Source organism: Oncorhynchus kisutch, linkage group LG28, assembly GCF_002021735.2.
Source record: "Oncorhynchus kisutch isolate 150728-3 linkage group LG28, Okis_V2, whole genome shotgun sequence".
NCBI classification, from domain to species: Eukaryota; Metazoa; Chordata; class Actinopteri; order Salmoniformes; family Salmonidae; genus Oncorhynchus; species Oncorhynchus kisutch.
Window position 1 is genome coordinate 34,245,988 of NC_034201.2, and position 20,210 is coordinate 34,266,197.

General features: G+C 42.4%; 1 protein-coding gene across 2 annotated transcripts in view; it reads right to left on the reverse strand.

The window, feature by feature from the left end:
- The window catches only part of lig3 (ligase III, DNA, ATP-dependent), a 22,534-nt gene extending 6,913 nt beyond the window's left edge, over positions 1-15,621 (reverse strand). For both annotated transcript variants that reach the window (XM_020465104.2, XM_020465103.2), the window contains exons 1-16: positions 15,440-15,621; positions 14,467-15,033; positions 14,115-14,243; positions 13,718-13,927; positions 13,405-13,556; positions 12,982-13,148; positions 12,704-12,781; positions 12,372-12,540; positions 8,191-8,346; positions 7,720-7,851; positions 7,455-7,534; positions 6,905-6,992; positions 5,245-5,322; positions 4,647-4,770; positions 1,479-1,621; positions 925-999 (exon numbers count right to left, since the gene is read on the reverse strand). In XM_020465104.2, the coding sequence (XP_020320693.1) occupies positions 925-999; positions 1,479-1,621; positions 4,647-4,770; positions 5,245-5,322; positions 6,905-6,992; positions 7,455-7,534; positions 7,720-7,851; positions 8,191-8,346; positions 12,372-12,540; positions 12,704-12,781; positions 12,982-13,148; positions 13,405-13,556; positions 13,718-13,927; positions 14,115-14,243; positions 14,467-15,013 (2,328 nt within the window). In that variant the 5' untranslated portion in view covers positions 15,014-15,033; positions 15,440-15,621. The remainder of the gene's footprint in view (positions 1-924; positions 1,000-1,478; positions 1,622-4,646; positions 4,771-5,244; positions 5,323-6,904; positions 6,993-7,454; positions 7,535-7,719; positions 7,852-8,190; positions 8,347-12,371; positions 12,541-12,703; positions 12,782-12,981; positions 13,149-13,404; positions 13,557-13,717; positions 13,928-14,114; positions 14,244-14,466; positions 15,034-15,439) is intronic.
- Positions 15,622-20,210: the final 4,589 nt, after the last annotated feature.

Consider the following 20,210-nt stretch of genomic DNA (forward strand, 5'->3'; position numbering starts at 1 on the left):
ATCATGCTGTGGGGATGATTTTCCATCGGCATCAGGAAACTGGTCAGAATTGAAGGAATGATTGATGGCGCTAAATACAGGGAAAGTCTTGAGGGAAACCTGTGTCAGTCTTCCAGAGATGTGAGACTGGGACAGAGGTTCACCTTCCAGCAGGACAATGACTAAGCATACTGCTAAAGCAACACTCAAATGGTTTAAGGGGAAACATTTAAATGTCTTGGAATAGCCTAGACGAAGCCCAGACCTCAATCCGATTGAGAATCTGTGGTATGACTTAAAGATTGCTGTACACCGGTGGAAGCCATTCAACTTGAGGGAGCAGGAGCAGTTTTGCCTTGAATGGGCAAAAATCCCAGTGGCTAGATGTGCCAAGAGACTTGCAGCTGAAATTTCTGCAAAAGGTATCGACTTTGTGGGGGTGAATAGTTATGCACGCTCAAGTTCTGTTTGTTTTTTCCCACAAAAAAAAACATTTTTCATCTTCAAAGTGGTAGGCATGTTGTGTAAATCAAATGATACAAACTCCCCAAAAATCCACTAATTCCAGGTTACAACCTGGAATTATTGGTAAGGCAACAAAATAGGAAAAAATGTCAAGGGGGGTGAATACTTTCACATGCCACTGTATAAATGACTCAAAGCCACATCTAAACACATTTACATTTTTGTCATTTAGCAGACGCTCTTATCTAGAGCGACTTACAGGAGCAATTAGGGTGAAGTGCCTTGCTCAAGAGCACATCGACAGATTTTTCACCTAGTCAGCTCAGGAATTCAAACCAGCAACCTTTCAGCTACCTGCCACTCCACTATGGAGAGCCTAACTTAACTGAAAAGCCTAAAGAAGTCTGGAGACTCACAATTTTTGTCTCTGAATAAAATGCAGTGGGAGATTAAAATGCATTAAACAATATTAAATCTCACCTCAGGATCGCGGATAATAAAATCAGGGTAATAGTTCTTGATGATTTTCAACCAGCCAGGGATTTTACTGGGTTCCTGGAGACAGAAATGAGATGTACACATAAACATTAAAGGACAGTCCTCATACTTCGTGAATTTTAAATACCCTCCTAGCCCCTAGGCACTGCTGTATATCTGAAATGAGTGAATAGGTTTAAACAGCATGGTAATCGCTTCATCTTGACTTCTGATAGACTTGGTGAAATTTGCACCATACTGCTTACGCCTATTCAGGCGTGCCTAGTCCCTAGGTCAGGGGTATTCAAATCTTACCCTACGAGGTCCGGACTACTGCTGGTTTTCTGTTCTACCGGATAATCAACTGCACCCACCTCATGTCCCAGGTCTAAATTAGTTCCTGATTTGAAGGGAAGAATGAAAAAAGCAGTGGAAGTGGCTTCAAGGTCCAGATTTGAATTTGAGGGCCCAAGTTCGAATTCAGAAAACCTTATTTCTCCAACAGGCCACTCAAAAGTGAACTGTCGGGCAGTCCCCACCCAAGCCGCTTGAGTCACCTTGCTGATTTTGATCATGTCCAGCTCCTTCTGGAGTCGGGTCAACATGGCGTCATCGTAGCCTCCGGAGCACTTGGTCACGGTGCACCACTTCTTAGAGTTCGGGTCATAGCAGCCCATTAAGAAACTGGACATTATCCCGCCTGTTAGAGACATACACCACATTATAAAAACATTCAAGTGAGGTATTTTTCTATCCCCACAGCCCAAAATGGTCAGATTCTGTAGATGCTGGATATATAGACTACATCCCAAATGGCACCCTATTCTCTATATAGTGCACTAGATATAGGGCTCTGGTTAAAAGTAGTGCACTAAATAGGGAAAAGGGAAAGATGCCATTTGGGATGTACACAGACTATACTAAGCCATGAGTTGCCATAAGTGAAATGAATGTTAGAGTGGATGTACACAAAACTGGCGGTCCTATGTTTCATGAGATAAAAAAACGAAAACAAAAATGTTCAATACACATATAAAGCTGAACAATGGCACCGGAGGAGATGGCTGCCGTTTTATCGGCTCCTAACCAACTGTGCTATTGTGTGCGTTTTTTCCATTAAGTCGGACACGAAGGATATACTTCAGACACCGGACAAGTCCCAAATCCCCGTCATTCGCATGAAGAAGAGACAGAGAAATCGGGGAAGTAGGCCGGGGTGCCTTGTAAATATCCGACGGCGAGTGGGTAATCCGCATCTACCATCAGTCCTATTAGCCAAAGTGCAATCATTGAATAATAAAATGGATGATCTCCGATCAAGACTAACCTACCAATGGGATATTAAAAACCAATATATTGTGTTTCACAGAGTCGTGGCTGAACGACAACATGGATAACATACAGCTAGCTGGGTTTTCCGTGCATCGGCAAGATAGAACAGCTGCCTCCGGTAAGACAAGGGGTGGCGGTTTGTGTCTATTTGTAAATAACAGCTGGTGCACAAAATCTAATATTAAAGAAGTCTCAATGTTTTTTCACACTTCACACTGCCCTTTCCCACCTGGACAAAAGGAACACCTATGTGAGAATGCTATTCATTGACTACAGCTCTGCCTTCAACACCATAGTGGCCTCACAGCTCATCAATAAGCTAAGGACCCTGGTACTAAACAACTGCAACTGGATCCTGGACTTCCTGACGGGCTGCCACCAGGGGGTAAGGGCAGGTAACAACACATCTGCCACGGTAATCCCAAACACGGAGGCCCCTCAGGGGTGCGTGCTCAGTCCCCTCCTGTACTCCCCATTCACCCATGACTGCATGGCCAAACACCATCATTAAGTTTGCCGACGACAAAACAGTGGTAGGCATGATCACCGACAACGATGAGACAGCCTATAGGGAGGTGGTCAGAGACCTGGCAGTCTGGTGCCAGGATAACATCTCCCTCAACGTGATCAAGACAAAATTAGATTGATTGTGGACTACAGGAAAGAGGGCTGAGCACACCCCCAAGGAACTTGAGAGCTTCAAGTTCCTTGGTATCAACAAACTAACGGGATTGTTGAGGAGTACTTCTGTCTGTAATAAAGCCCTTTTGTGGTGAAAAGTATGTCATGGCTTTAGAAGCTTCTGCTAAGCTAATTGACAATTTGAGTTAACTGGAGGTGTACCTGTGGATATATTTCAAGGCCTACCTTCAAACTTAGTGCCTCATTGCTTGACATCATGGGAAAATCAAAAGAAATCAGCCAAGACCTCAGAAAACAATTGTGGACCTACACAAGTCTGGTTTCCAGATGCCTGAAGGTACCATGTTTATCTGTACAAACAATGGTATGCAAGTATAAACACCATGGGACCACGCAGCCGTCATACCTCTCAGGAAGAAGACGAGTTCTGTCTCCTAGATATGAACGTACTTTGGTGCGAAAAGTGCAAATCAATCCCAGAACAGCAGCAAAGGACATTGTGAAGATGCTGGAGGAAACAGGTACAAAAGTATCGACAGCCACAGTAAAAACAAGTCCTATATTGACATAACCTGAAAGGCCACTCAGCAAGTAAGAATCCACTGCTACAAAACTGCCATAAAAAAGCCAGACTACGGTTTGCAACTGCACATGGGGACAAAGATCGTACTTTTTGGAGAAATGTCCTCTGGTCTGATGAAACAAAAATAGAATCGTTATGTTTGGAGGAAAAAGGGGGAAGCTTGCAAGCTGAAGAACATCATCCCAACCGTGAAGCACAGGTGTGGCAGCATCATGTTGTGGGAGTGCTTTGCTGCCGGAGGGACTGGCGCACTTCACAAAATAGATGGGATCATGAGAATGGAAAATTATGTGGATATATTGAAGCAACACCTCAAGACATCAGTCAGGAAGTTAAAGCTTGGTCGCAAATGGGTCTTCCAAATGGACAATGACCCCAAGCATACATCCAAAGTTGTGGCAAAATGGCTTAAGGACAACAAAGTCAAGGTACTGGAGTGGCCATCACCAAGCCCTAACCTCAATCTTATAGAAAATGTATGGGCACAACTGAAAAAGTGTGTGCGAGCAAGGAGGCCTACAAACCTGACTCAGTTACACCAGCTCTGTCAGGAGGAATGGGCAAAATTCACCCAACTTATTGTGGAAAGCTTGTGGAAGGATACCCAAAACGTTTGACCCAAGTTTAAAGTGGCTAAGGCAATGTATGTGAACTTTTGACCCACTGGGAATGTGATGAAAGAAATAAAAGCTGAAATAAATCACTACTATTATTCTGACATTTCGCATTCTTAAAATAAAGTGGTGATCCTAACTGACCTAAGACAGTAATTGTGAAAAACAGAGTTTAAATGTATTTGGCTAAGGTGTATGTTAACTTTCTATTTCAACTGTATATATTAAATGAGAATCATAGTTGATCCGAGTCATTTTTCTACAGCAACCCACTTTTGACAGACTATAAAAAATAAAAAAAGTTGATTAGCTCAGTCAGGTCAGGTGTCAGTGTAGGGCTAAAACGAAAATGTGGTCCGTTGTGATTGTCCTAAGAGAGGATTGGGAAACACTGCCTACTATAGCATTACGTCGTATTAATTAGTGCTAAACATAGCTAAATGTTTTACAACGGAAACCGTTTGTATCACATTGTAGTCTTTAGGGCAAACAGTTCATGTTGCAAAGCGGTGTGCTACGGTGTTTACTAATGAATATGACCCTGGTATACTGACCGTTTGAGCCTTTGCCATAGAAGGCTCCCAGCACCACCAGGTCTGCTGTGTCGGCCATTGCTCCCTCGTTCAGGTAGTCCTTTTTTACCTTCAGCCAGTGGCGCTTCCCTGGCTCATAGGTGCCCTTTGAATTCACACAGATTATGATCAATTCACATCTGTGTATTGTTACATAGGAGTGTTTTTTTAAACATTATATCAACCCTCTATTCAAGAGAAATAAATACGTTTGCCATTTCCACAGATAAAAATGCTGTAGAAAAAAATAGAGACTTGGTTTCACATTGTTCCTTATAACATCAATTGCTCATTCCCAAGCCCCCAGATGTACAGGCTATCGGTAGGAAAGATGTGTACAGTAGAGTCAGGGGCCTAGTCCAAAAACAACCCCTAGCTCCTACCTCGGCACTTAAATAGATTTAAGAGGATTGGATAGGTATAAGCAAAAACAGCAAACATTACACCTAGCCAATCGAAGGGCAAAATTGGCGATACTGCCTTAATTGCTTATATCCTTCAGATGTACATTAAGTACCTACCTAGGTGGTAGGTGCTAGAGGTTATTCCTGGGCCGGGTTAGAAGTTATTTCTGTCTCACCTTGAGGTCTTTGAGGACCAGCCCCTCCAGTCCCTCTCTGATGACGCGTGTGATCATCTCGGCCAGGTCAGCCGCCCTCTGTGAGACAAGACAGTAAACGCAAACAACCAGCACATCAGGGTCATGTTCAGTCGGCACAAAAACGTTATGAAACAGATTGAAACGGAGGTATTATGTGAACTAAAACATTTGTCTTAGTTCTCCGTTGCAAAATGTTTTGCTACGGTGTCCCCTAATGAACGTGACCAGTTTCACTCTGCTACAAGGGAGAATCCATTGGCTTGGTTAATTATAAGTTCGAAAGACACGTTTGAAGGAGAGTAGTTGCAAATATATATATATATATATATATATATATATTTGCATTTTTTTTTTATCTGGCACAAGAGACACCTGTCTGATTCACACCTGTCTCAGTGGACTAATCCATTGCGGAGGCTGCGGGCTTAGTACACCAGTGGTACATTTACCGTTAATTCTCATAATTTCTAATCTACAAAGTTTGTTTGGTTTCGGTCATTTCTGTTAATGCATTCAATATATTATTAGTCTTTTACCGTTCTCATTGTTGGAGTGGACACTATTTGCAGACAGCACAACCTAGGCTACACATGTGAGGAACAAGTTTTGGTTTTATTAATTCCATTTAAGAGTTGTCAATTTATTAATTGTCTTTTGTTTGGAGCGCTCCCGTCAATGGTGAGTAGGAATGCACACCTGATTACGCATAGAAGTAGGCCTAGGCTACCTAGCCTGTGCGCAAATGTAGGCTAAATGTGCACATTTGGGGATCTGATAGTATTTCTGATTGTGGAGCTTCTTAAAGTAATTGTTTCTTTGCCTCAAAACAGCAAGTAAGCAAAGTCTGTTTTTGCATCCATTGAAAAAGTTCCTCAAAGTAGCCTATTTGAAAAATCTTTCCAGCACTCTTTCGATAATTACACAAAAATATCATGCTCTGATCCGGTGGGAACATAAAATAGGCCTACCCGATATAGCCTACAGCTGTGTCTGGCCAGAACTCACTGGTGCAGGTAGCAAGTTTGCTAGCAGGAGCTTCAGGTGGGACCAAGTTGATACAATGTTTAAAGTTCCTTGCACAGGCAATATAATATTTATTTTTAATCAGGTTATTGTCTACCTGCAGGCTGCAATGTTTTTATTTGTTTGGCTTTATGTAAGCGATTTTTTACATATTTGGATATGAAAGTTACTTCTAGAATTTTGATTAATCACATAATGAAACTGTTCCATGAAAACTGGCACGCAGATCGGTAGAAATGGTAAGATAAATTGGCACGCCAAATGGAAAAGGTTGCCAACCCCTGGTGTAGCCTATTACCAGCAACTTCAGGAGCTTAACAGCAGAATCTGCAAAAGCCAGCAGCAGCTGGAGGAGGGGGTTATCTTGATCTTGGCTCCCTCGAGTCATTTGTGTGTATTAATTATTTTTATCAGTGTGCTTAAAGCACCAGTAGCCTACATATAGGTGATTTTATTAAAAACAGAGTGTGTCTATATAGGGAAAAATACACGTTAAAAGATGTAGACCAATCAATTGGTCGAAAGAACAAACAAATCTCGGTCAACCAAGATTTTTGTTGTCGTCGGAGACAGCCATAAAGGAGAGAAATTTCAGACGTGACGTGGGTCTACATACAGTGACGTGCTTCATCTCGGAGAACAGGATCCTGTTGGGAACCTCCACCATGTTGTCATGGAGGAACTTCCTTCGTTCGTACAGGGGCCTGTGGAGAAGAGAGCACGGTTAAGTTCAAATAGCCACGTAACAGAAGAAAATGCTCCAAAATGGAGTGAAAGAGGGAGATACCATCTAAACTTCTCCAATAAGAGAGTAGCTCCTTTTCCACTGCAAAATGTTTCAAGGTTTTGCTATGGTGAGCCCCAATGAACATGACCCAGGCTGTAACTTTGAATGTGTGTAAAATAAAACACATTTTTTTTAAAGGACTGGATCAAACAAAAATGAATGCAGACAGACAATGAACATGATATTCACAACATACAGTACATCAAAGCTTCCACAATAGGGAGGGATAGGATTTGAGTGGACACAAGTAAACTGTCCATGCAGTTTTTTTATTTTATTTCAGCCAACTCAAGGATGAGTGAATGTAAGTTCATAGTGAATTCAATACAGGCCTCAGTGTTGTAAATCTACAGAGAGAAGTGACTACAGACAAACTTACTTCTCCATCAGGCTCACGCCGTTGAAATAGATGCAGTCGAACACAAACAAGCACACTTTGGCGTCTTCAAAGGCTGCTTTCTAAAAAAGGAGAGAGAACCATTTCTCCTGACACGCACTCTTGCTCTGTATCACACAACGGCCCCCCCTTACCATAACACACCAGGCAACACCCCCTCACCCCACACAGACAGCCCCGCAAACCCAAACAAGTGTACACTCCAAAGAGAGGTCAGTGGAAAGATATATTTGGCAGGCATGCTCACCTTGTGCACCCCCAGTGTCCCGAAGGGTAGTGGCTTGCTGGTATTGGTGTCGATGAGGAGCACCTCGGCATCCAGGATCATGCTGTTGCCACCAACGAAGGCCTGAGGGATGAACTCTTTAAAATGGGCCACCTGGAACAGAGGCTTTGGGTTAGATATGGAAAGGCATCAAAACACCAAGGGGCATCAGAAGGAGAAAATGTTTTTTTTTTTTTTTTAAGAATGATACACTTATTTGGCTCAAACACATTTAATCTTGTTGTACAGAGAACACATCTAGGCTAGGGAGCAGTCTAGGGAATCAGTGAAAGGGATGGCCTTGAAAAACAAATGGTCTATGCTGCCCAGTCCTCAAAACCGTAATCAAACAGAGGATTTGTTTTACACTTTCCGACTTGCTTATCCAGAATCGGTAAAGAGTTCAGGTGGAGTTGAACCATGCAGCTTCTCTCAGTGTGTGTGTGGTCTGACCTTGTGTGGCAACACAGGTTTAAGGCTGCGGCTGAAGTAGCTGAAGTGGTCTCCATTCTTGTGGACCTGGACACGCTCGCCGTCATACTTGATTTCAGAGTACATGCCGTTGGGGCACTTCTTCATGGCGTACTGGATGGACTTGCATGCCTCAGCCTGGGAGGGAGAACCAGTGACTTGTATTAGCCCCATACATCAGACTAGGGAAACCTATAATTATAGTTGGGTCTGCCTTCAGTGTATTCAGCTCTTCCTAGGGTTGCAGACTCTGCATTGGAAATCTGGGTCTGTATGTATCAAGCGTCTCTGAGTGGGAGTGCAGATCAGTTTCGCCTTTTATAATCACAAAGAATAAGATTACATGGACACGGGGACCTGATCCAAGATCAGCACTTCTACTCTGAGACACTTGATACATACTGTACAATGCATAATGCATTCGGAAAGTATTCAGACCCCTTCACCTTTTCCATATTTTGTTGTTACAGCCTTATTCTAAAATGTATTAGATTGATGAGGAAAAAAAAAAACTAAAATCGACACAATACCCAATAATGACAAAGCAAAAACAAGTTGACATTTTTGCAAATGTATACATAAAAAAAAAAGAAATAACATTTATATAAGTACTCAGACCCTTTACTCAGTACTTTGTTGAATCACTTTTGGCAGTGATTCCAGCCTATAGTCTTTGGTATGACGCTACAGGCTTGGCACACCTGTATTTGGGGAGTTTCTCCCATTCTTCTTGCAGAACCTCTCAATCTCTGTCAGGTTGGATGGGGAGTGTCGCTGCAAAGCTATTTTCAGGTCTCTCCAGAGATGTTCAATCTGGTTCAAGTTCAGGCTCTGGGTAGGCCAATCAAGGACATTCAGAGACTTGTTCCTAAGCCACTCTTGCATTAACTTGGCTGTGTGCTTAGGGTCGTTGTCCTGTTGGAAGGTGAACGTTTGCATCAGTCTGAGATCCTGATTCACCGTAGGGATGGTATTGGCCAGGTGATGAGCGGTACCTGGTTTCTTCCAGACGTGACACTTGGCTTTTAAGCCAAAGAGTTTTGGTCTTCATCAGACCAGATAATCTTGTTTTTCACGGTCAGAGTCCTTTGGTGCCTTTTGGCAAACTCCAAGCGGGCTGTCATGTGCCTTTTTGGTAGAGTGCTGCAGAGATGGTTGTCCTTCTAGAAGGTTTTCCTCTGTGTTGATGGGAGCTCTGTCAGAGTGACCATCGGGTTCTTGGTACCCTCCCTGACTAAGGCCCTTCTCCTCCGATTGCTCAGTTCTAGGTAGAGCTTGGTTGTGCCAAACTTCTTCCATTTAAGAATGATGGAGGCCACGGTTCTTGGGTACCCTTCCCCAGATCTCTGCCTCGACACAATCCTGTCTCAAGTTGTAGAAAAACCTCAAGGATGATCAATGGAAACAGGATATACCGTAGCTCAATTTTGAGTCTCATATCAAAGGGTCTGAATACTTATGTAAATAATGTATTCATTTTATAAATTAGCAAACATTTCTAAAAACCTGTTTTCTCTTTGTCATTATGGGGCATTGTGTGTAGATTGATGGGGGAAATAATTATATGAATCCATTTTAGAATAAGGTGGTAACGTATCAATGTGGAAAAAGTGAAGGGGTCTGAATACTTTCCAAATGCAGCGTACATATGGCCCTGGTTGGGAGGTACGTCTGACCCTGGTCTTACTGTAGGTCTGCTTCAGTGTTTAAAAGGAACCTAATAGAATGAAGCAGACCTTTGTTAACATTTAGTTGAGGGATGATAACCCACTCACCTTGGGGCAAAATACATTAAAGTAATACTGTATGGGTTGGAAAGTGCCCTAGTTGTTCATATTTACTGTTCTGTACTTGGTATGCTGGATGTAGCATGCGTCAAATGTGACAGAACATACCATTTTACTGCGAGGATACATTTAAATTCCATTCATATTTCTGCTGTGTATACACGTTGTGTCTGAAGTGACTTGCGTACAGCATGGCTTGCGAAATCGCATAAGATCAACCAAAAACAAATTCTCATTCAGAATTCATTCTCTGTTATGCAGATCTCTCAGATGTAGTCAATTGGTCTTGGGAATATTCCGTTTTTCTGATCACAGAATCCCTTTCTAAACCAGCTGAAACAGTTAAATGAGCCCATCAAATCACATGTTATTGGTAATTTAGCATATTAGCATATGCTTTTGCGGGTGTAGGGAAATGCTTGTGTTCCTAGCTCCAACAGTGCAGTAATATCTAACAATTCACAACACACATAAATTGAAAGTAAAAAGAAGAGTTAAGAAATATCAAATTTATTAGGACGAGCAATGTCGGAGTGGCATGGACTAAAATACAGTAGAATACAGTATATACATATTAATTAAGGCATTATGTAAACATTAAAGTGACCAGTGATTCCATGTCTATATAGGGCAGCAGCCTCTAAGGTGCAGGGTTAAGTAACCGGGTGGTAGCCAGCTAGTGATGGCTTTCTGATGGCCTTGAGATAGATGTTTTTCAGTCTCTCAGTCCCAGCTTTGATGCACCTGTACTGACCTCGCCTTCTGGATGGTAGTGGGGTGAACAGGCCATGGCTCTGGTGGTTGATGTCCTTGATTATATATATTTTTCCTTCCTGAGACGCTGTAGGTGTCCTGGAGGGCAGGCAGTGTGCACCCGGTGATACATTGGGCAGACCGCACCACCCTCTGGAGAGCCTTGTGGTTGATGGCAGTGCAGTTGCCATACCAGGCGGTGATAGGGTCCGACAGAATGCTCTCAATTGTGCATCTGTAAAAGTTTGTGAGGGTCTTCGGGCCAAGTTGAATTTCTTCAACCTCCTAAGGTTGCGCTTTCTTCACCACACTGTCTGTGTGGGTGGACCATTTCAGATTGTCAGTGATGTGTACGCCGATTAACTTTTTGAAAAAGCTTTTCACCTTCTCCACTGCGGTCCCGTCAATGTGGATAAGGGAATGCGCACTGCTGTCTCCTGAAGTCCAGTCAGCTCCTTTGTTTTGTTAACGTTGAGGGAGAGGTTATTTTCCTGGCACAACTGCCTTCACCTCCTCCCTGTAAGCTGTCTCATTGTTGGTAATCAGGCCTACAACTGTTGTGTCATCTGCAAACTTGACCATTGAGTAGGAGGCATGAGTGGCTAAGCAGTCATTGGCGCCCTTCAGGAAGTCCAGGACCCAGTGGCAGAGGGCGGGGTTCAGACCCAGGGCCTCAAGCTTAATGATAAGCTTGGAGAGTACTATGGTGTTGAATCCTGAGCTATAGTCAATTAACAGCATTCTTACATAGGTATTCCTCTTGTCCAGATGGGATAAGGCAGTATGATGGTGATTGCATTATCTGTGGATCTATTGGGGCGGTATGCATATTGAAATGGGTCTAGGGTGTCAGGTAAGGTAGATGTGACATGATCCTAAACTAGCCTCTCAAAGCAATTAATGACAGAAGTGAGTGCTACGGGGCGATAGTCATTTAGTTTGGTTACCTTTGCTTTCTTGGGTACAGGAACAATGGTGGCCATCTTGAAGCAAGTGGGGACAGCAGACTGGGCTAGGCAGAGATTGAATATGTCTGTAAACGTGACTAGTGGCGAGGACGTCGGCCACGGAGAACCAACTGTACTTGGGAGCGGGCAGCGTCGGTGGCACTGTGTTATCCTCAAAGCGGGCAATGCTGTTTAGCTCGTCCGGGAGCAAGACGGTGTCTGCGACCCTGCCACATACGTCTCATGTCTGAGCCGTTGACTTACAACTCCACTTTGTCTCTGTTCTGACATTTTGCCTGTTTGATTGCCTTATGGAGGGAATAACTACACTGTTTGTATTCAACCATATTCCCAGTCACCTTGCCATGGTTAAATGCGATGGTTCACGCGAATGCTGCCATCTATCCACAGTTTCTGATTCGGGTAGGTTGTAATAGTCAAAATGGGAACATCTTCTATGCACTTCCTGATGAACTCAGTCACCGTGTCAGTGTATACATTCAGTAGCAGGTGTGTGTACTGACTAAGTGTGTGTCAGAGTGAGTTTGTTTGTGTGTCAAGTTCATGTGTACAGGGCGAGTATGTATGCAGAGGGCGAGTATGTATGCAGAGGGCAAGTGTGTACATGTCTGCTTAGTGTATGTGTGCATCTGTGTGTGTATGTGTGTGAGCTCACCAGCATAGGCTGCACTGGGGTCATGAGGGAGGCTTCAATAGTGAGGAGCTTCCTGGGGCCTGAGCCGTTGGTGGCATCCTGCTGGTTCCTCAGCACGCGCTCTATCACGTCCCCTAGGTTACGGGAGGCCTTGAAAGCGTCGTAGGCATTCGGGTCAACTGCATCCAAGCTGTTCATAAGACACATTTGATTGAGAAGGGGGTTCAAATATACTGCAATAAGTTTCAAAGTTCATGTATGCTTTGAAAGCTCTAGCATATTAGGTTTAGAAGTTGTAGCATAGGGTTTTAATGTTGTTGTGTCAGGTTAGGACTAAATCTAAGGTGACTTACACATGCTTAGCTCCAGAGTTCATCTTTAGATCATGCTTAATGAGTCTGATGATACATTTCAGATCATTGCCGGTACATCTGCAACAAAGACAGGGTTGACTTGTGTGAGTATGGCTGCAGTTATATAATTTGATTATATTCAGAAGTTGACTCTGTCCCTTAGTCTTTTGATGCATAATATGTTGGTGCAGTAGGAATTGTGGACAGACACTGAATTACTAGGAATTTTAAGATGTCAAATCATTAAGTACAGTATAGGTCTACATAGTTTTTTTTACTTTTTGGATATGTCCTCTAGCTCTTTCTGCTGGTCATCCTCCTTGGTTAACTGGGCCAGACGGGTAAGGGACGCATCCACTTCCTGAATCGTGAGCAGACTCTTGGCGGCCGGTGGGAAAGACTTGCCTTCTTCAAAAAACATCCTCACTGTCTCCGACACATCCCCCTGTACGCCCAGAATAAAAATATACTCAATACACGTCAGTCCTGAAACCCCCAATTCTGGGGCCACATGGGCTGTATGTTGTGATAGCGCCTACTCAGCATAACCTACCATTTATGTCTGACTATGTACTAGTGTTTGTTCCCAGCTGTGTTTTGTGTATGCAATGTGAGATGTGCTAAGATTGTCCTCTTCTTTGACAATGAACATGAATAACTGACGCACTGACTGTCATGTTCTGGACTCAACAAACACTGACCTGTTCCAGATCTCGCACCATCTCCTCCTGGTTGCAGTTGAAGATGCGGCTGAAGAGCTTGACTATCTGTTTGTCGTTGAGGTTGTACACACTCTTCACCACCCCTGGGAGAAGCAGCTTCACCGTCAGGTACACATCTCCCTTGAATTTATCTGGTAGGGAGAGGAGAAAAAGAAAATTAGGTATTTCAGTAATTCTGCTTGCCTACTTAAAAAAAAAAAAACATTTGAGGGCAACATTCAATGCAGTACAATACTGCAGAGACCATTTACAACATAAATTAAGCTACGAACGCACACACACACACACACACCTCCCCCTGAGCCTTTCTTCAGGAAGTCGTGAATGATCTGTGTCTTGACATTGTAGCTATTCTTGTCTGCCACCATGGCACAGAGCTTGCGGAACTCCCGGAGCAGGCTATCCTTGTGTTTGGGGTCACAGAGCTGTGCGGAAAGAGGACTGCCCTGGTTGGGTTTGGCTGGGGATGGGCCTGGGCTGCTTGAGCTCCCAGCCTTAGTAGCTGATTGGAAAAAGGACAATATGATTGAAAAAAAATTAAGATGAGATAATACAGCAGGGTTATGTTCTGGTGGAATGGACAGAGGAAAATAGTTTTGAAACTGATAAACATTTGCACTTCTGTAGCAAGACTAGCTAGTTTTCAGATGTGCACACTGGTTGATCCATCCACTGGAATACCCTCTCACCTGTGAAGCCAGAGAACTTCCGTGGTGCATTCAGAGAAGGGTCAGCAGGCGGAGCTGATAGCTGACCACTGTTGTTCAGCTTGGCTTGCACCTTCTTCTTTGGGCTCGTGTTAGCTTTGGCCATCAAGTCTGAAAGAGAATAAACTAGTTATTAAATGCCGTCTCAATTAACATGACAAGAAACAAGAAAAGTTTAAAGACGTCAATATTTTCTTCCATGGTGAACAACACCAACTTGAGTGCCATGACATGCATCCTATGAGTCGGTCAGTATATGCATTACAAAAAACATTTCATTTCGGTATGTGGAACTTAATCTTGCTATATTGACGGAAGTATATAAACGTTGTACCTCCAACAAGTTTGTTGATGAGCTCCTTGTCCTCATCCTGCAGCTCCTCCCAGCCCTCCAGGTCTGTGATGTCCTCGATCTTCTTAGTGGTGGCCCGGGCCCGCTCCAGCTTCTCAAAGATACACTTCACATGGTACCACTCCTTCATCTCCCCGGCAGACTCACTGAACGGGTTAGGCACAATCTTCCCGATGCGGGTCAAGCCCTTCATGATTTTGTCCTTACACTTCTTACATCCCGCAGTGCCACGTTTGGCATACTCCACACAGTATCTCTGTTCAGCCATGTCTGTCTGGTTAGTACAATAGTGACGCCAGCAAACCTTGAAATTGGAATCTAGTGAAAGACTGCGATTCCAAGGGGGCTGGGTGCACTGATGGCAGTCCAAGGGATAGGGGAGGATGCCCCTACAATGGGGTAGAATTTGGAAGTTTGCAGATAAGGGATAAGCGACAAACAGTTTCCAGGTGGGTTGACACCTGCACAGTTTCCCAAAATGTATATTGTCGACAGTCTTAAGTGCCAATGAAATACAGAATCTCTGCATCCAATATGGTTTGGTGATATCTAAAATGTAAAAAGGTTAAAGGTTATTCACAACGATGCATTGCAGTATAGATAATAGCCAACTATCTGCCTGGAATATAGCTAGCTACCCCCACTCCCCGCTTTTGGCGATTAGCCAGCTAGCTAATAACAAACCCAGAAAAGCTAGTTCGTGTATGGAAATGGAGATACTGTCCAGACAACGCCATATAGTATGTATGGAGTAGCGTATTACTCCCTAAAGTAATGAACGTTTCACAATAACACTTAACCGTAGCAATCTAGAAGTATGACAACTCGCTAAAACTCGTTACGTGTACATGATTGCAGTCATTGGCTAACTGGTTGCTACCTAGCTAACGTTAGCTTTAAGCTAACTTTAACCAAATGTGGTAAGGTTCAAAATGGGCTCAGACATGTTATTTACCTTGGTTTAAAGTGGGGGAGGAGGCTCATTAGCTTACATATTACAAAAGCGGTTCGCTTATACTAGTTAGCAGCTAGCTATAGGCTACACAGTCATTGAAAAAGCAACACTCAGTTCCCTTTAAGTCCTAGCTAGCTACCACGCTTCCTCTTTGTTCGCCTGCGTTTCCTGGGTTTTGCGCATGTGCTGGTATGCAGACAGAAATGATAATGAGACTCAAGACCAAATCAAATTGTCACATGCGCCCAAGACAACGGGTTTAGACCGTACGGTGCTTACGAGCCTTTCCCAGCGATGCAGAGTTAAAAACAATAAACAAAGACAAATACTAACACAGGAGGAATAAAATATACAAGAAAGGAGCTTTATACAGTGATTAGCAGTAGGCTACCATATTTTATACAGGGTAAAGTGTAAAGGCAAAGTAAAGGCAAAGGTAAAGTGCAGGCAAAGTTTACATGATTGAAGATTATTCTAAATTCTAACCCTGTGTCATTATACCATGCATTATTACTACACAGACACTGCCAGAGTGCCACCCTGAGGGTCCTTTAGTGCAGGGTTTCCCAAACTCGGCCCTGGGGCCCTAACCAACTCATCATCAAGCTTTGATTTATTTTAGTGCTAGGGCACAAACCTTAAAGTGCACCCAGGTGGGGCCCCAGTACCGAATTTGGGAAACACTACTTCACCGCTACACGCAAATACTTAAAAAAAATATATAGAGCTCGCCAGCTTGTAGTCCTAAAAAACGGAAATGAGTTATTGGTTCGTTCAGCCATTCCTATGGGGGAAAGAAGGGAGTTTTGGGATAACTGACAAAAATAAGATCTGAGGTTAACACAGAGTTAGGAGATCTTATACATTTTGTCCTAAGAGATAACATCAGTCAGTCATGACCTTTATGAATTATGAAGCCTGTATGTGCTTTATGTTCTTGTTTTGATTAAATAAAATGCTTCACTAGCTGATGAATATTATGTCATAGAGCAAAACGTCTAAAATATACTAAACCTGTCTTTATCACAGACCTTATTTTTGGTATTTGTAAAAATAAATAAAAGATCACCATGGGCTTTGGCCAAATCAAATCAAATATTATGTGCCAAATACAACAGGTGTAGACCTTAGTGAAATGCTTACTTACAAGCCCTTAACCAACAATGCTTTAAGAAGTTAAGAAAAACGTGTTAAGTAAAAAATAAAAATAAAATATATTTTTTAAATATTTAAACAGCAGCAGTAAAATAACAATAGTGAGGCTAAATACAGGGGGTACCAGTACAGTGTCAATGTGCTGGGTCACAGGTTAGTAATTGAGGTAATATGTACATGTACAGTGGGGCAAAAAAGTATTTAGTCAGCCACCAATTGTGCAAGTTCTCCCACTTAAAAAGATGAGAGAGGCCTGTAATTTTCATCATAGGTACACTTCAACTATGACAGACAAAATGAGGGAAAAAAATCCAGAAAAGCACATTGTAGGATTTTTTTTGAATTTATTTGCAAATTATGGTGGAAAATAAGTATTTAAGAACAATTTCTTATTTTCAATGACGGCCTAGGAACAGTGGGTTAACTGCCTTGTTCAGGGTCAGAACGACAGATTTTTACCTTGTTAGCTCAGGGATTCGATCTTGCAACCTTCTGGTTACTAGTCCAACGCTCTAACCGCTAGGCTACCTGCCACCCCAGGTCGAGCCATGGCGGAGTTAGTGCCTACAAAAAATGCCATTACTGTTGCTCTCTATTGGCCAAATATTGCACAATCCAGGGCACGTTTAGCAAGATGCAAAGTTTTGGAACGTTCATATAGCATAGTTCTATGTAGAACAAACATGCCTCTCTGATCGCTGCCAAATGTTTTTCTAACATGTATGGACTCAGGAGGTGAATACTTATCTAATCAAGTTTTGTACTTGTGTATTAATTTACTCATACCGTATGCCTTTAATGAACGTTTTCGATTATTGAAATGTAATTGAACATGTTCATAAAAGGCATTGGGTTGGAGTAAATTAATACACAAATATTAATATAATTTTAGACATATCTTAAATTACAGCGTTTTCATGAATTTGATGATATCATCTTGAAGTCCATTCAAGAGATTATGGGACATGAAGTAAAGTGGAAGTGGCCGTCACTTTCACAGGGTATACCCGATTTTGGCTACCCACTTACCTGGCTAGAAATACTTTAAGAGATGAGAAATTCTTAGTGTTTTTGGCCTGGCCATAGACTAAGATAGATATCCCATCTTTGTATCTGTCCCATTATGGCATCTGTGAGAGCATGGGCAGCACCATTGAGGACATCATCATTTTAAAGTAGTCAATTTACTTCTTCTACTACTTATATGAGTTGGCAAACAAACTGAAAGGGTGCATACTGCCACCTCGAGTGTGTTGTTTGAAAATATATAAAACAGGTATAAAGCCAAAGTTGCCGATTTACAGCCACCTGCAGTTATGGAATGTTTGCTCATTTGTACAATTCATTGGCGTATCTCTCCTGATGACCTAGATGAAATTACAGTTGAAGTCGGAAGTTTACATACAGTAAGTTGACTGTGACTTTAAACAGCTTGGAAAATTCAAGAAAATTATGTCATGGCTTTAGAAGATTCTGATAGGCTAATTGACATCATTTGAGTCAACTGGAGGTGTACCTGTGGATGTATTTCAAGACCTACCTTCAAACTCAGTGCCTCTTTGCTTGACATCATGGGAAAATCCAATGAAATCAGCCAAAACCTCAGAAAAAACATTGTAGACCTCCGCAAGTCTGGTTCATCCTTGGGAGCAATTTCCAAACACCTGAAGGTCCCACGTTCATCTGTACAAACAACAGTACGCAAGTATAAACACCATGGGACCACACAGCAGTCATACTGCTCAGGAAGGAGACACGTTCTGTCTCCTAGAGATGAACGTACTTTGGTGCGAAAAGTGCAAATCAATCCCAGAACAACAGCAAAGGACCTTGTGAATATGCTGGAGGAAACAGGTACAAGAGTATCAATAGCCATAGTAAAACGAGTCCTATATCGACATAACCTGAAAGGCCACTCAGCAAAGAAGAAGCCACTGCTCCAGAACCGCCATAAAAAAAAACAGACTACGGTTTGCAACTGCACATGGGGACAAAGATTGAACTTTTTGGAGAAATATCCTCTGGTCTGGTGAAACAAAAATAGAACTGTTTGGCCATAATGACCATCATTATGTTTGGAGGGAAAAGGGGAGGCTTGCAAGCCGAAGAACAACATCCCAATCGTGAAGCACGGGGGTGGCAGCATCATGTTATGGGAGTGCTTTGCTGCAGGAGGGACTGGTGCACTTCACAAAATAGATGGCATCATGAAGATGGAAAATTATGTGGATATATTGAAGCAACACCTCAAGACATCAGTCAGGAAGTTAAAGCTTGGTTGCAAATGGGTCTTCCAAATGGACAATGACCCCAAGCATACTTCCAAAGTTGTGGCAAAATGGCTTAAGGACAACAAAGTCAAGGTATTGGAGTGGCCATCACAAAGCCCAGACCTCAATCCCATAGGAAATTTGTGGGCAGAACTGAAAGAGCATGTGCGAGTATGGGAGGCCTACAAACCTGACTCAGTTACACCAGCTCTGTCAGGAGGAATGGGCCAAAATTCATCCAACTTATTGTGGGAAGCTTGTGGAAGGCTACCCAAAACATTTGACCCAAGTTAAACAATTTAAAGGCAATGCTACCAAATACTAATTGAGTGTATGTAAACTTCTGACCCACTGGGAATGTGATGAAAGAAAAAAAGAAAAAGAACTAATAACTATGTCTCTTGGTGTAAGATGTCATTCAGGACAGTCTACAGCCCTTTAGTGAGTCAAACAGTTTGTATAAGTATGTGTAATGTGTCTATGAAACAACGCAATTAATTAAAGTATATACATGGAGTGTATAAAACATTAAAGGACACCTTCCTAATATTGAGTTGCACCTAGTAGTTTCAACAAATTATTATTATGTAACTGGTTCCACAGCCATTTTTTGTTTACTTAACTTTTCAGTCCAAGTGTTACCCTAGCTCCAACTTGAGAAAACTTTGGCAAAAATTCAATCAATTTAAAATTGTGTTTGCTCAAATTCTCTCATATGTTCATTCAACTATAAATTATTTTAGCATCTTACCTAAAAAAGGCTGTGGAACTAGTTACACACAGGGATTTTAGCATAATGTTTTCCACTTACGTACAGTGCATTCAGACCCCTTGACTTTTTCCACATTTTGTAACGTTAGTCTTATTCTAAAATGTATTAAATACAAAATGGTCCTCATCAATCTACACACAACTGTCATCAATCTACACACAATAGCCCACAATGACAAAGCAAAAGCAGGTTTTTCGAAATGTTTGCAAATGTATTAAAAATAAAACAAGGAAATATTACATTTACAGTACTTTGTTGAAGCACCTTTGGCATTGATTACAGCCTCGAGTCATCTTGGGTATGACAATACAAGCTTGGCACACCAGTATTTGGGGAGTTTCTCCCATTCTTCTCTGTAGATCCTCTCAAGCTCTGTCAGGTTGGATGGGTAGCATCGCTGCACAGCCATTTTCAGGTCTCTCTAGAGATGTTACATCAGGTTCAAGTCCGGGCTCTGGCTAGGCCACTCAAGTACATTCAGAGACTTGTCCCGAAGCCACTCCTGCATTGTCTTGGCTGTGTGCTTAGGGTCGTTGTCCTGTTGGAAGATGAACCTTCACCCCAATCTAAGGTC